Raw genomic sequence first — 15,797 nt, forward strand, 5'->3', positions numbered from 1 at the left:
TTAAAATTGCCTGCCAGCAGGACGAGAGAGTCGGCGTCACAGGCAGACAGGTAGTTACTTAAGCCTAAAGAGTTTAGAGATCCTCCGTTCCTATTGCCCCTTAAGTAGAGATTAAATAGTTCTAGTTTCCTTCCCCCTTTGTAGTGCACTGTTAGCCATTGAAGGTCAGGTGTTTCGATGGTCCTTTGAGAAACACTGAGGTCTAGTGCTATGTTGATCCAGATGAGAAGACCACCGGATGGGCGTCCTTTAGAACCTTGGTGACATACAGCCGGAACATAGAAGGTCGAAAACCCCACTCTATGTCTAGGTTCCTGGCACCATGTTTCCTGTAGCAAGCAAATGTCATAGGGTGCCAGGAAGGTGTTCCATTCCGGGTTATCAAAGTTACGTGCAAGGCCAGCCACATTCCAGCTTAAGACCCTCAGTGAAGAATCGCCTGGGGAGGCAACTCTATCAGGCAGGTCGATCTCCATTGGATTAGATTGTACTGGAGGAGGGGGGATCGAACAGGGGCTGTCTGGCCTCGTTTCCACTCTTTTGCAATCTAAAATGGCCATTTTGATCGGTTCCATGGCCCGGGGCAAGAGAGTCAGAAGCCCGGCTTGGCTAGTTGGAGGGCCGTTGGTTGGATTTCCAATTATATCTATAACATGCGGAGACAATGCTTTTTCTAGTTGTGGGCATGCTAGGAACATAGAAAGTCAATCGACCTCCTCCAGGCCTCCAAATCTATTGTAGGTTGAAAGGCCATTCCAGTGTAAAAGAGTATTCTTTTGCCTCATGGGATGGGTGTTCCATGGGTGGTGCTGCACCAAGGACCAGTTGTCCGCTTGGGTATGCAATTGGCGTGGGGGGTAAAAATAGGATAGCGGCCTTGGTATGACTAAAGAATCTTCACTAGTTGGCCAGGAACAGATATGGTACGCCGTATGTGGGTCTTCAAAAGTTACAACTACACAGTCCCCTTGCTTAGATTTCTTGGTTGGGCCCACCCAGGGTATTCTACGGACCATCATTACTCGGCTTCTTTTGCCATTGGGAATCGGTCTGTTGACGTTAAGCCAGTGCATAGTTTTATTTTTCAATGACCAGTGGTTTTCGTGTTGGTCAGTGCCAATCACAGGGACACCTGTCAACACGACCACATAGTCATTGGCCTCTGGTGGAAGGTCTATATAGCCTCCTCTAAAATTTTCTTTTGGACGAGGACCCTGGGTTTCGGCAGGCTGGGGTCTGGCGGATGCTACCAGGTTTGGATTTACTTTTCCAGGCTTAGAGTTCCGTGTGGGAATCTGCGGTTTGGTAGCCTGAGGTTTAGCGGTTATGGAAACTTGATCCACAGCCACAGTCCTCGGCTTAGGAACAGGCCTTACAGCAACAGGTACTGGTGGGGGGTGCTGCTCAGCTTGCAAAACAGGGGCTGGCGAAAGTGGGTCAGATAAGGACACGCCCTGGTTTTCGAGACTTCTCAGGCCAAGAGTGGCCAGAGCAATAATGCTCTTCTCCATCTCGAGTAGATTGTTTTCTATCCTAGACAATCTTAAGTCGAGTGGTGAGAGAAGTTTTTTTAATGTTTCCCAGACTTGATCTATAAATTCCTTATCATTCCTTCCCTGGTCTTGTACCTGCGCCCCCTCGTCTAGTGGGGTGGTGTTGGCTGGACCCTCTCCCATACTTTGGCATACTGACTGTGTGCTCAAGGAACCCTCAGGTAAAGCATTACGTGCCTGAGTGTTGGTCATTGTGAGCTGATGGGAGACTGCGACCTTTGCCTTTTTACGAGAGTAGGCTGAGCGTAATTGGCGTTTTCTTTTGGGTTGTGCACCACTAACACGGGAAGTAGTTGGGAATGCTTGGGAAAGGGGATTAAGGGTGGGGGTCTGGGCGTGAGAAGGTGCAGCGAAACTTAGCTCTTCTGTAATGCGTGATTGTTCTAAGGGCGGAGTGAGGGTGGAAGTAATCGGGGGCTGGTGTAAATCAACCTGGGTGGTAATACTATTTGGGCGGGCAGGGAGTGCTGGAGTAACAGCAGAGGCTATATGTCCTAGGGATGATTTTTTCGAGAGGGCAATTACCTCGGACAGCCTACGTGCAGCTACCAATTCTAGGGATACCCGGGTTTGAAGTTTAGATATTTCTTCATCGATGGCTACATTTGTGCGGGTGATGAAGTCGTCCATAGGGCCACAAAATTGTGAACCACCTTTGGAGGCTTTGCTACGTGTCATCCTAGTACTCATGGTGCTTACGATGAGATCAGGGTCGTCATTCGACTTACTAACTAGGGAGCTTCAGTTTAAGCTAACCTGTCTCAGCACGATGATACAATAACAAGCAGGTTAGGAGCAATAAAGGGGGTGGGCCTGGGCCGTCCTCTGCCGGCCTCAAACGGCCCGCTCTTAGCCCGGTCTTCGCCCCGGCCGTTGCCCCGCGCGCGTCCTGCGTGCGCGTTGTCCACACAAGCTATGAAGGAAAAACAAGAGGAGGGGGCGGGAAGAGGACCAGCTGCGGCCGATCCACGCCGCTAGGAATGCTGGTCCTCGCAGTCCCGCCTCTACCCCTGTTGACCAGATGACAGCTTGCAAGGGGCGCGTTGGTGCTCAAAGCACGTGAAGGGAGGCAGAAAGGATGTTCCCCAGAGAGAGTCTAAGCCTACGAGCGGCTCCCGCGAAGCGGGGGCCGCGAGGCGTGGCGAAGTGGCCAGACAGCAACAACACAGGAACAGCGCTTCTTTGCAGGAAGGGTCCCAAGGCTCACTCACTCCACACAGATTTTAAAGAGGAGGAGGAGGGGGCGGGAAGAGGACCAGCTGCGGCCGATCCACGCCGCTAGGAATGCTGGTCCTCGCAGTCCCGCCTCTACCCCTGTTGACCAGATGACAGCTTGCAAGGGGCGCGTTGGTGCTCAAAGCACGTGAAGGGAGGCAGAAAGGATGTTCCCCAGAGAGAGTCTAAGCCTACGAGCGGCTCCCGCGAAGCGGGGGCCGCGAGGCGTGGCGAAGTGGCCAGACAGCAACAACACAGGAACAGCGCTTCTTTGCAGGAAGGGTCCCAAGGCTCACTCACTCCACACAGATTTTAAAGAGGAGGAGGAGGGGGCGGGAAGAGGACCAGCTGCGGCCGATCCACGCCGCTAGGAATGCTGGTCCTCGCAGTCCCGCCTCTACCCCTGTTGACCAGATGACAGCTTGCAAGGGGCGCGTTGGTGCTCAAAGCACGTGAAGGGAGGCAGAAAGGATGTTCCCCAGAGAGAGTCTAAGCCTACGAGCGGCTCCCGCGAAGCGGGGGCCGCGAGGCGTGGCTAAAGGCCACGGCGTGGCGTGGCGTTAGGCATCCCTAAATGTACTCCTGCTCACGGGTACACATGTATAACTTATGGGAATTTACACAAGTTCCCAGATGCAGATCTGGAAAGCTGTACCAGTTAAAGCTTCACAAGTATAGTACTTTGATAGTAATATGGCATTTTTAGGTTTCATATTCCCTATCTATGTGAAATTGTACATTAATTTCTTGTATTGTTTTTATCTTAGATGGAAACAATTATTCCTAGTGTAGAAACCCCTTTCCTACATCACCATGAAGCTTGAGGGTGCTCGGCTCGAATATACGACGTTACAACGCAAACAATTACAACGCATGCTTTTACAATGCAGTATTTACAGCTCAACTACCATTACATCGCATGATTTTACAACGCATATTTTTAAAGCTACCATTACAACGCATTCCATTACAATGCATACCATTACAATGCATACCATTACAACGCATAATACTTTTAGGGCAACAGCTGGGTAAGTGTTGGATAGTGTAAGGGTAAAAATTACTATTCCCACTCCAGTGAGTGCAACAGTAGGGTAAGTGTTGGATAGTATAGGGGTAAAAATTATTATTCCCACCCCAGTGAGTGCAACAGTAGGGAAAGTGTTGGATAGTGTAGGGGTAAAAATTACTATTCCCATGTACCCCAAAACCCATACCCACCCTAAAACTAAAAAAATCTCAATTACTTATAATGCATTGTAATGGCATGCGTTCTAATGGTATACCTTGTAATGGCATGTGTTGTAGTGACATGCGTTGTAATGGCATGCGTTCTAATGGCATGCAATGTAAAGGCAATCGCGTTGTAAAGGTATTGCGTTATAATGGCTGCGTTGCAATGGTTGTTTCCCGCTCAGCCCCCTTCCTACCCTGAAAAGGGACATAAGTAGTCTTTGACCATTTTGTGGGTGAGAAAGGGCTTGAGAAGACCTTTTGAATGCTTTCAAACTTTGAGTATTGGGCGTCCACTAAGTTGAACCGCGCCTTGTGATATTCGCTTTCCACCCCTCACAGACTAGCTATTAAAGTGTTATTGCATGAAATGATAGTGTATTTATATAGCTCATACTCTCCTGACGAGGCATTGAAGCACTTCACTCTGGGCAGCACACTGCTCCAGACCCAAGGTTAGTGGCTATTCAAGTGGTATTGGTTATTGTTATCTACAAAAGAGTAAAAAGATTTACACCTCCATAGTGTTACCCTAGCAGGAATACATTCAGCCATTTTCAGACTCATATGTTCATGACCAAAAATTACTTGGCAAATTGGGCCCATTGTGTACAATTGATCTGGGTGAATCTCTGCAGAGAGGTGTGTGCTCACCACCACTGCCTAAACATGAAGGGGATCACAGAGAGAGAGAAGGCCAGTGAGTATTGAAGTTATTTTAGGACCTTATTATGAGTCTGGCAGTCCACGGACCACCTGACTCATGGTGGTGGTCTCCTGACCACCCTATTACGACTAGGGCGGTCGGGCCGCCCTGAGACCACCGGAGCCGTCGCAACCGACAGGGAACGGCCATTACCTGGCAGTTGTGCTGGTGGTTGCACGGCGGTCCTGAGGCTACAATATGGTTGGCGGGGCCGCTATGGCCCCTCCAAGCATATTACGAGTTTCCTCACTACCACACTTTTCATGGAGGTGCGACTGTCATGAAAGTGTGGCGGTGAGGAACAAAGGAAACAAAGGTGGTCCCTCACGCCATGTGGATGCACACAGGAGGGGATCATCACGCACACCAGACCCTGCACGGTATGGACAGCAGCAGTCTATGTCATGCAGGTGCTGCCTTTGACGTTTCCATTGCGGTGCCTATGTCAGTTCCTACATGGGTTTGGCGGTGCAGGAGCGTGGCACCAAAACTCATAATAAGGCCCTCAGGGTGGACTGGATGCGACCATTCCGGTGAGAAAAACATATGACATTGCTAGGTCATTCGTTGCAACTTGGCCAGACTGTAAGGGGCAGGACACTGGTATGGAAGACCCTAATGCAAGTTCAATCGGGCTGGAAAGGTTGAAGACTGTGTGCATGTGACATATCCAGTTCATCAAGTACAAATTGTACAAGTTTTCAAACAAATGCATGACAGGGTCCTGTACTGCATAATTGCCCTTCACCTCAGTTCCTCATTTTAAGCCCGCCCACTGACTTCTGTAAGGGGTTATTTCCTAATGTTTTGCGTGTAGAACAAGTGGCAGGAAGCAATGAAAAGTGATGCCAACCATTAGGGCTACTTACAATTAAAAATGCCTGCAACACCGCGCAAAATTCTGCAACACAGTGCAAGTTGCTGCACAGCCTAGTTCAAGTTCCTTCCACAGCACTTACTAGATCGAGGTCCATGTCTCAGTGATTTGAACTCTTCTTTCTTCTTTCCATCACTTCCCCAGCTCGAGGCCTCTTCACATGGCGCTCCTGAAGATGCTACCGAGGAGGAGGAGGAGAAAAGGAAGAAGAAGAAGAAGAACAACAAGAAAAAGAAGAAAGACAAGAAAGGAAAGAAAGGGAAGAAAGGGAAGAAAAACAAGAAGAGAAAAGACAAAACTGACATTAAATGCTCAGGCTGCACCCAGATTGTGACAAACTTGAAGAGTTGCGTTGGTGAAAATCTTGATGACGTGAGTGCTCTTACCTTGATGTCAGACAGATCTGGGCATGAGGTCTAGACTAAAGTAGACAAAAGCATATAGTTTCACTTCTAACACTTTGTTCTCGGTGTTTGGAAGCCACCCTCACCAAGTACACCAATCCGCCTCTACTACCCTTTTTTCTGTAGCCAGAGACCAAGGGCACCCCATTTCTACTCCATTCTACTCGAGGCCCAGTAACTACACAGAGCTTCAGGTGGGTGAGGTGGAGAGGAAAGCAGAATGAAAGTTGTTCGAGAATTCATAGATGGTCTATGAGCCATGCATAAAGTTGAAGTTTGGTTTACAGAATGTTATGGTCAAATGGATGAATAGCTGATTCCTGGAACACAAGAGAAATCCTTTATTCTTTAAAGACTAATGCCCTGGATCACTAGAAATCATACCTTAACTTTGGCCATCAATCACTTTAATTCAGTAAGGTAAATATGTTGTCATAGTCCAACCTAAGGGGCATATTTACAAGCCCCAATCACCACCGGAGCATCACTTTTTCTGATGCTCCGGTGGCGTAGCACCATTTCCCATATTTACATGGTGGCGCTAAGCTACTTAACGTGGCTTAACACCACCTTGTAAATATATGCCCCTTTCCGCCTCAGTCTTCTGCTGCAAAGGGGCATGCAATGGGTGCTGCTGTGGGCGTTTCACGGCAACACCCATTGCTTTTTGACACTGTCCGAGATTTACAAGGGCGAGGCAGTGCCAAAAAGAGCACCATTCTAATGCCATAGATTACCAGGCATTAGAATGGTGATGCAAGGAGATATCATTAATTTCTCCTTGTATTTTGCTCTGAAAGAGCAAATCGTCATGACTGATTCTTTATGTGCAGGAAGGTGTTCCTTCCTGCACATAAACAATAGCTCCTGCAGTACAGGCACCGTTACAACATGGCGGCAGGTTTCCTGCACTGGCGCTAGGCAGCTTATTTTGCACCAGCGCTAGGGGAAACACAGGGGTGCACCATATTCTTGTGAATACATCGCATCCCCGCGTTTAAAAATGTCAGAGCGCCGCATTGCCGATTTTGGCGCCACCCGCACTCCGACATTTGTTTCGGAAATATGCTCCTAAATTTATGATAGGTATTTATGTCAGATAGTCCATTACCTATGTCTATGCCTTTTCCCTTCTCTGTTGAAAACAACACAGTGCTTATAAAATGTCTAAAGTAATGCAACCTAATATAAGTATCAAACTTTGCAAAGCTATCAGCAGGGTCTAAAAAAATTATTTTTAAGGTCACAATGAGAAGTCCCATAAGGAGATTTCTCAAGAAACCACTGAACGAAAATCTACTAAAATTGAAAGTACAAAGAACTGATCCTCATTCAATACGTTTTTGAAATGTGGTGAATTTCAGTCGAGTCATATTTGAGAAGAATCAAAAGAATTAGCTGTTCAATACACATGCATGAGTTGTAAATCTGCAAGAAATAGCCAACGGTGGGGGGAATCAGTGACAGAATGATAGGTTTTGTGCTATTGATGGGTTCTTATTACTCTTTGTATGTTTTCCCTCGTTCACTCTTCAACTTGTGGAAAGTCTTTTATACACTCCACGTTTCTTTTCATTTGTGGGTTTCTTACCCCATCCTTTGTTTTGATAGGACACCATCAACGGAGCTGTTGATTCCATGTGCGATGAGGTGGATGACAGTATCGCTGAAATCTGCACAACCATGAAGGAGAACAACAGGGACGACATTATAGCAGCTGTGAAGAATGAGGATAGCCCCAAAGACATCTGCACACAGATTCAGATGTGTGAGGGCCAAGAGTTGGAAGACAGTGAGGGTAAGGCCATGAGGTGGGCTGCCTCCAGCATTTCGGGGTGCTAAGTCAAACCTATACCTCAAAGTGATAAGTCAGAACCATTGGTCTTACATCAGTCTCACATCATCGTGCATTTCACCTATGGAGCCTGGTCTCCAGAGATAGGCCATTTACTACGGAGCGAGTCCATTCTCATGGACATTTAGCTATTACGTTGGCGCTTTTAGAAATGTAAATTCATCCATCTATCTGTCTGTCTGTCTGTCTGTCTGTCTGTCTGTCTGTCTGTCTGTCTGTCTGTCTGTCTGTCTGTCTATCTATCTATCTATCTATCTATCTATCTATCTATCTATCTACCTACCTATCGATCTACCTATCTATCCTACTAGCTAAGTACATATCTATCTTTCCATCAGTCTATAGTTACCTATAATGTTTTGGTATATAGCTATGTAGATATCTACCTATATATTGATAGGTAGCTATCTATATAAATACATGCATAAACACACATACTTCATCTATATATCTATATACAAGGATAGATAGACAGACAGACAGACAGACAGACAGACAAGGATATGTAGGAAAAAGACTTTTCAATGTAAATCCTCATGGGACCACTTGCAAGGAGGGGACCTGCCTTGTGGGCAGTTTATGTTTTTCACAGGATTTTCACTTGGAATGGTCCTTATGTTTCCTGTCCCAGGTACTCCAGTTCCTGCTCCAAGTGTCGGTCCGACATGCATCTTTTGCCAAGCATTCATCAGCTTTGTGAAACCTCTGCTTACAGACAACTTGCACAAGAAAGACATTGGGCAGGTGCTGGCAGATTTCTGCATGGAACACTTTGGCAATTCGACTACGGTAAGTGTTTTTGCAAATGTGTTCCCTTTCAGTATTTCAAGAGAAATGGGCTTGTTGGTGGTAAGTGATGGCTTGGCGACTCAATTTGGGAATAATTCCTCATACATACAGAATGCCAGTCATGTTGTCCATATGCCTGTTTGACTTGAGATTTCACCTCTTGTGGGAAGTATTCAAAGAGTAAATGGAATCCTGTAAACCCCAGGCCAGGTAGTACACATCAATGTTCAATTTTCCCATTGAGAATGGTGTAATTTCATTAGCCATCTAAAAACTTTTCACAGAAGAATTATGGTGTGTGATAGGTACGTTCAAAACATATTCCTTCTTAATAACTTTGAAAAACAAGCTATTTCTGAATCAAATCTGATACATTTACTTTTAAAACTTTTCATGAATAGAAGTGATATGCTCTACAAAAATATAAATATATAGATGTACATAATACACAAATGTAAAACAAAAAGAGATATCCACAGACATGAATTTGAAAATCTGTAACTGACTAAAGAAGTCTGAACAATATAGGTGCAGGAAGAAATAAGGAGGAAATATGAAAGCTAGATTACAGATTTATCTGGAAGTGTTCTGGTGGTGGGTCTGACAACTCTATGGAACACTGTTAGAACATCATAGACAGTGTACTTCCATTTAATCTGGTAGTCACACTACAACATCCAAAAACGTGTATAATAATGTCAATGGGTTTTGTGTTAGCATTAGCAAAGCCTTCATCAGAACAATGAAGAAAATTAAGTAATTTGCATGTAGATCAGATAGGATTCTCGTGAAAATGCCAAAGTTAGATATTTTGGTACTTGAGGAAAACACGTCCACAGTTAGTGTACGCTGTAGTCTTAGGATACCACAATCTTTTTCTGCCTAGAAGAACCTGAGAGTGGGGAATAAAACCACTGAACAAAGATAATGATTATGGAGACTTGTGCTAATTTACTGGGGACCTGGTCAGGATTAGGCTCCCTGAGACCAGGGAGTGTAGTTTGAATAAGCGCCTCTTGGGGGAGTCCTTAGAAGAAGCAGCCCAAAGATGGGCAAAGTGGGCCAGGTTAAGGAGATTTTGAAAATGGTTAGACTGTGGTCCGAATAAGGTTCTCTGAGCCTGGGGTGTATGTACAGGTTGGCGGGCATTGAGAAGGGTGTATAGGTGCCAGAATAAGAGTTTATGATACTGATTGTGTGGTCAAGTTGAAGTGCTCATAGATGGGTATCTGTGGTCAGAATAAGGAGTTCAGAGATGCAGGTCTGTGGGCAGGTTAAGTGGCTCTTAGATGGGTGTGCAGGTCAGAATATGTGACTCTGAGACTGGGATTTCTGACCAGGCTGAGGAGCTCAGAATGGGTGCATGCTACAGAAAGGATTCCAGGTCAGGAGACTTATGAAGTGCTGTTCAACTGAGATTCACTGAGTCTGTAGTGTGCAGTTAGACACATTCACTGAGCCCCTCCATGTTTTGCTCTGTATGTTACACACCTCTTGTGCTTCTTATGTATATAGGCTCCTCCATTCGTCTAGATACTAAAGTTTAATTCTACCGCTTATATTTCCCTAACAGTGCAACAACTTCCTGTCAACCTATGGCCCAATGGTGAAGCATGTCCTTCTAAAGCCCTGGGATGAAGTCACCACCTGCCAGGTGAGTGGTAGGGTCCAGAAAGGGGGCAGCATGGCACTGGTGTATGCTTTAGACTCCTGGAACCCCAGAGACAAACAGCACAAGGAAATGGCCAGTGAGCTTCTCATAATTGATGAAGCCAGCCTCAGAAACATGGCCTGTTATGGAGGCTGCCTGGGTGGTCCCACCTCCCAAGCAATGCATCATTCATCTGTTACTAAGGGTCCAGCCACCATTTCAGTGCTGTTTGCATTTCCCAGGCTGTTTGGATCAAGACATCATACCTTAGTGACTTTGGGGATCATTGGCCTGGAATGTACTGTACCCGCAGGTTGAAATAAAAGGTTGCTTACTTATGGCATAACATATGCAGCCCCGAATCTGTCAATTAACTGACCAGAGACTGCACCGTATGAAATAGGTTTACCAGCAGAAACTGTACTCTGATCATTATGGAATAAAGACCATATTCTGGTCCATGTGTAACTGAGAGCTGATGTGTTCCAGATATAGTGTTAGTTCCAGCTTGCACTTTTCTAACTCGATGACAGCAAAGTCATTCTCATATTTACGAAACCTACTGTGGTAACAACCATCCATTTGGCGTTTGCTCATGTTGGCAAGGGTGTTAAGAATAATGTCAGAGAATCTCTCATCTTCGGGTGAAAATGTGGACTTCCTGCTCCTACTCCCAACAGCAAATGAAAAAAAGAAATGATTATAAAACTGTTTTATTATCATTTTATCTTTCACTTACTTGGCCAAGTCCGCCGAGTCTGGGGAGCAGTGGGGCCATGCTCTGCAGCAGCCTGGCCCGTGGAGGAGGAGTGGTAGGTCCACTGTATGTGTGTATGTCGATTTTGCCAGCCGTCTTAGGATGACCAAACCGACATGCACACTTACATTCCTCCAACCTAGCTGTCTTGTATAGCCAGGTGGAAGAAGAGGTGCATGCTCCTTGTCCCTAACTGAGCGACATTTCAGCCCACTCAGACCAATATCTGCGCGTCTCTCATGCTTAGTAATAGCATGAGAGCAGTGTCTGGATTGGGTGGGGAGGAAAGGGGAGCAGAGGAGCACCAGAAGCACTGAGGCGGTGCCCAGGAGCGGCAGGTACGTTCTTATTTGTTTGATTGTCACCCCGCACTGCCCTACCAAGTTTTAGGGGCAGCAGCCGCCATGGCTATAGCATCCACCGGTTGTTTCTCTGGTGCTTCACCCATTTCACTATGGTTACCTTTGGAGAACCTCCTATGATTCTTCTCGCTCTGTGTTTTGTGCTTGTACAGTTCCTTAAACGAACGTTATCACACCAGTGTTCTTCCTTCACTGGTCAATTGCCTGAGCTACCAGAATCAAATCCCTCTTATTGAGAGAGCAGACTTAGGGGCTTATTTGCGAGCCCTCTGCGCCACCAGTAAGTCACTTTTTACCAAATGTATGATGTTACAACGCAAACATTTACACCGCATGCCTTTACAACACAGTTTTTACATCGCAACATCCATTAAAATGCATGATTTCACATTGCATGCCATCACAACGCATTTTTAGTAACTACATTTACAACACATTCCATTACAACGCATTCCACTACAACGCATACCATAACAACGCATATTACTTTTAGGGCAACAGTAGGGTAAGTGTTGGATAGTATAGGGGTAAAAATTATTATTCCCACTCCAGTGAGTGTAATAGTAGGGTAAGTGTTGGATAGTGTAGGGACAAAAATTACTATTTCCCATTACTTTCCTTATATTGCGTTGTAAGGGCATGTGTTGTAGTAACATGCGTTGTAATGACATGCATTGTAGTGACATGCAATGTAATGGCTGCGTTGTACTGGCATGCGATGTAAAGGATGTTGCGTTGTAAAGACTGTGTTGTAAAGGTAGTGGGATGCAATGATTGCGTTGTAAAGGTTGTTTCCCCTTTTTACCATATTAAAAGTGACACAACGGCAGCGTAAGGGGCTTGTAAATAAGCCCCCTTGTAAAAAAAAGCATTCTAAATCCTTATTTCTCTAGGACATCCGGAAACATTCTAATCACAACCTATTCCCAACACCACCTAATCACCACAGGGTGGTATGCAGTTTAAGTTGGATGGGTAAAAGGGTGGCATGGGAAGAGGAGATGATTGCATGCTTGATCCGGCCCTGCTCCTGATTGCCCAGCAACTGACATCTATGGCTCTTCGGGTTGACTGGTTGATGGCTCCAAGAGGCTGCTGGTCACGCCCCTATTGTAGATCATTTTTTGGTCCACTATGTAAGTCTAGCAAGCTTTATAAGACATAATGGTATGACAACAACAAACAGAAACATAAACGTTTCTATAAACAAGAGGCATTATGATTACCCTTGCCCAACAAAGACAGGCAAATTTATAGGAACATTCCAAAGCAGTCACAGTCGGCATGACTCGCGGGTGAGGAGTGCGGGGGGTCACACGTGGGGTGTGGGTTAATTTTACATAAATTAATAAACAACTTACCTTCGGCGTTCTGGTCCAGCGTCGCGTCAATCTTGCAGGAAGCGGTCGCAGGCAGCCTCCCTCCCCTCCCCTAAGCCTATCCCAACACTGCAATAGTATAGAGAAGAATCTATAACTAGACAAGATCACGATTATGTTGGGGATTAAAGGAGAAATGAATCCTTTGATCTTTGTGGCTAGGAGAGGAATATGGCTAGGATTGTTATCGCCCGCCATTGAAAAGATACGCCCACTCTGCTATTAAGAACTCTGTGGGGTCCACTGTTTTGATAAGGCTCTTGGTAGCAAAACGGGTAGCCTCTGTTGTTGCACTTGAGTTTGGGCTGGGTGTAATAAAGATCGTCAACTAAAATTTGGAAGTAAACGTAACCCCAAACATTACCTGAAGATGCAGTGAATTAGGAATTTTGATGTTATTTCTCTGTGGTTTTTTTGGGGGGGTGTTGCTGTATTGGAATGATTGGTTTTTATTTCATCACAGATAATTTAATAGATAATTTATTGTACCTCTGGAATGCAACTTTTTCAAACATACTCTCAATGCAATTTGTTGTTGTTGTCATTAATAGCAATAATGTACAAATTGGCAATGGGCACATTTTATGTTCAAGATCTAATTGAATGTTTTAAGCACAAGACAATATGGGTGGGAGTTAAGGTTAAGTGGCTACATCCATGATGAAAGCTGAGAGTGAGCACATGCCTTAATATTTAAATTACCTCCCTTTTTACTTTTTTGAGGAGTAGCCACTGTTGACCAATCAGCTGAACTTAACTCCCCTTTAAATGTGCTTTATTTGAGGAATGGATATATGCAGCGTAAGATCCATAGTAAAAAGGTGCTTATTCATGAATGGTTCCATCATTTGAGTGTAGCACTCCTCTATGTTTGACCCAATTGCACAATCTTCCTTCAGCAGAGCTCACCTGTCATCTGCATGCCTCCCATATAGACATGGAGATGCTGTCCACAGCAGGGGGACACGCGCATTAAATAGGCATTTCTAAATAGAAGGTTGCAAGGTAGGGGGCAGCGCTGGCATAATGTGTAGATCCGATAGGAACTACAGGGTAATCTACCCCAGACTCACAGAGGCCTAGGTGTTGTTCTCCATCACTGATCTAGGACCTGCTCCCTCCACTACTCAAAGCTAAAATCATGGAGATCATATTTGGCTTAAAACTTACATTCAGCCCTCAACTCAATGCCTGGATGAAGGCTATCAACATACAACTAGTCTCACTTTGCAGAGTCTTTCTCCTACAAAGCTTTCATTGAATTGTTCTCACAAGATATCTCGAATTGAGATAGGTAACCTACCACCTTTAGTGGTAGGGTTGGCAATTATGTGGCGGGCGAGGTGTGAACGCTTTGTTGAAGATCATTCTGTTAACATGGTTCAGCTCTCACTCCTGCTCTCCTGATCATTACCTTGCCTGTGTCCATCCTGTCCAGCCCACCTCACTCCCATTCATGCGACAGCCACAATTCTCCTTGGACTTGGAGGCAGCGTCAGGATTGCTTTACAAGCTATTAAATTATACCATAGCACAACCCTTTAGATGCATTGCACCAAAGTTGCAAAATAATGAGAGCAATTACTTTGTAAAAAGCAACTTAAAGTAAAATGGGCAGAAGCTACCTTATATATGATAGTAGTGACCATTCTATATGGGCAAATCACATTTAATACAAATATATTGTTGGGGTAAAGAGGTTATGGTCTTTGATGGATTGCAGCCAGGGGTGTTCTTTCCCTTGAGTACCACAATATGTCATTCTACTAGTTCTCCATTTCATATTTGAAAGGCTGTGAACAAAATCAGAATTGAGCCACCCTCTCGTCTAACTCCCCCATCCACCAAGGCTCTATTGCCCTCATTGGCTTCTAGTGAGGGAGTGCACTTGCCAAGCTGATGGCCTAATTTTTGCTTTTACAGGAGGTTCGTGCATGTGAGGCTGGAATCCCGATGCCACAGTTTGGTGTGAAACGTAAGTAATACAAGCCGTAAACATGTACATACACTCTTCAATTTATTGCTTATTCGAAGCTAGCAAACAGCACTCCTTCTAGGCTACCGCGGTATATAAATGATGAAGTAAAAGGTGGGATTCTTAATTGTATTGTATCTGCATTCATACATCTCTACCCCTGATGAGGCGTTAAGCACTTAATGCCAGGTCGGCAGCATACTGCTCCAGAACCCAAGGTTTAGTAGTTAATCCAGGGGTTCTTGGATATTGGGATAATTCTTCTGCACTCAAGCAAACCATTCCATGCACTCACTCCAGTTCCTTTATAGTAGATTAAAGTAATAGGTGTTATGTATGATCATTATTGGGGAAAAGTGAATATGTGAAGTTCATGCAGATGTTTGGTGGTGTTAATAGAAAAGCTAGAGGAGATTAGGCAGCCCTAGTTTGCATGGGTTTGACTTTCAAAATTGTAGTCTAATTTCACCTCAACTGAACCAGAGTTCTCAGTTACAGTGAGATAAAGATAGGAAACTTGATATGGAACTAAATGCCCTGATGACATGTTACATTATAGGCCTTGATATAGCAAACCTGACCCTTACTGATGACTATCTTTTTTCCATGTGTCAATAGGTGCTGCCTCACGGCGTAAAGACCTGGAAGATACGCCTTCCACTCAGCTAGTAATGGTCAATGCCTGAGGTCTACAGGCTCTGCCATGAGCTTCATGAATGGCTGCGCTCAAGCTTCGCAAGGGGCCTCACATGTTGTCACCTGCAATGCTGCTGATGCTTTTACAATGGAGAGGAATAAAGTTTCTTCTTGACCACCTGTATTGTGGTTCCTGTTATTCGATGTAGTCCGTGTGAGGAGGGTACCGGTGGTGCACATCATGCACATCAGTTAATGGGACTAAGAAGTTCTATTTTGACAGCTCTTTAAATGATACAATAGCCAGGTCTCCTTGAACACTTCTCGAATGTTGATATTGACCACAGATTTCTCACAGTGGTAAAAAATGATCCAGTATGCTCTTCAATTACTCAAAAATCACCC

The 15,797-nt window shown here is 45.1% G+C and overlaps 1 protein-coding gene across 1 annotated transcript in view; it reads left to right on the forward strand.

Moving 5' to 3' along the window:
- The window catches only part of LOC146784279 (uncharacterized), a 203,977-nt gene extending 188,407 nt beyond the window's left edge, over positions 1-15,570 (forward strand). The window contains exons 21-26 of the mRNA XM_085635303.1: positions 5,729-5,956; positions 7,600-7,786; positions 8,475-8,632; positions 10,206-10,286; positions 14,705-14,756; positions 15,375-15,570. Of these exons, the coding sequence (XP_085491429.1) occupies positions 5,729-5,956; positions 7,600-7,786; positions 8,475-8,632; positions 10,206-10,286; positions 14,705-14,756; positions 15,375-15,442 (774 nt within the window). The 3' untranslated portion in view covers positions 15,443-15,570. The remainder of the gene's footprint in view (positions 1-5,728; positions 5,957-7,599; positions 7,787-8,474; positions 8,633-10,205; positions 10,287-14,704; positions 14,757-15,374) is intronic.
- The last annotated feature ends 227 nt before the right edge of the window (positions 15,571-15,797 follow it).

Source organism: Triturus cristatus, chromosome 11 (genome assembly GCF_964204655.1).
Source record: "Triturus cristatus chromosome 11, aTriCri1.1, whole genome shotgun sequence".
In the NCBI taxonomy this organism is placed as follows: Eukaryota; Metazoa; Chordata; class Amphibia; order Caudata; family Salamandridae; genus Triturus; species Triturus cristatus.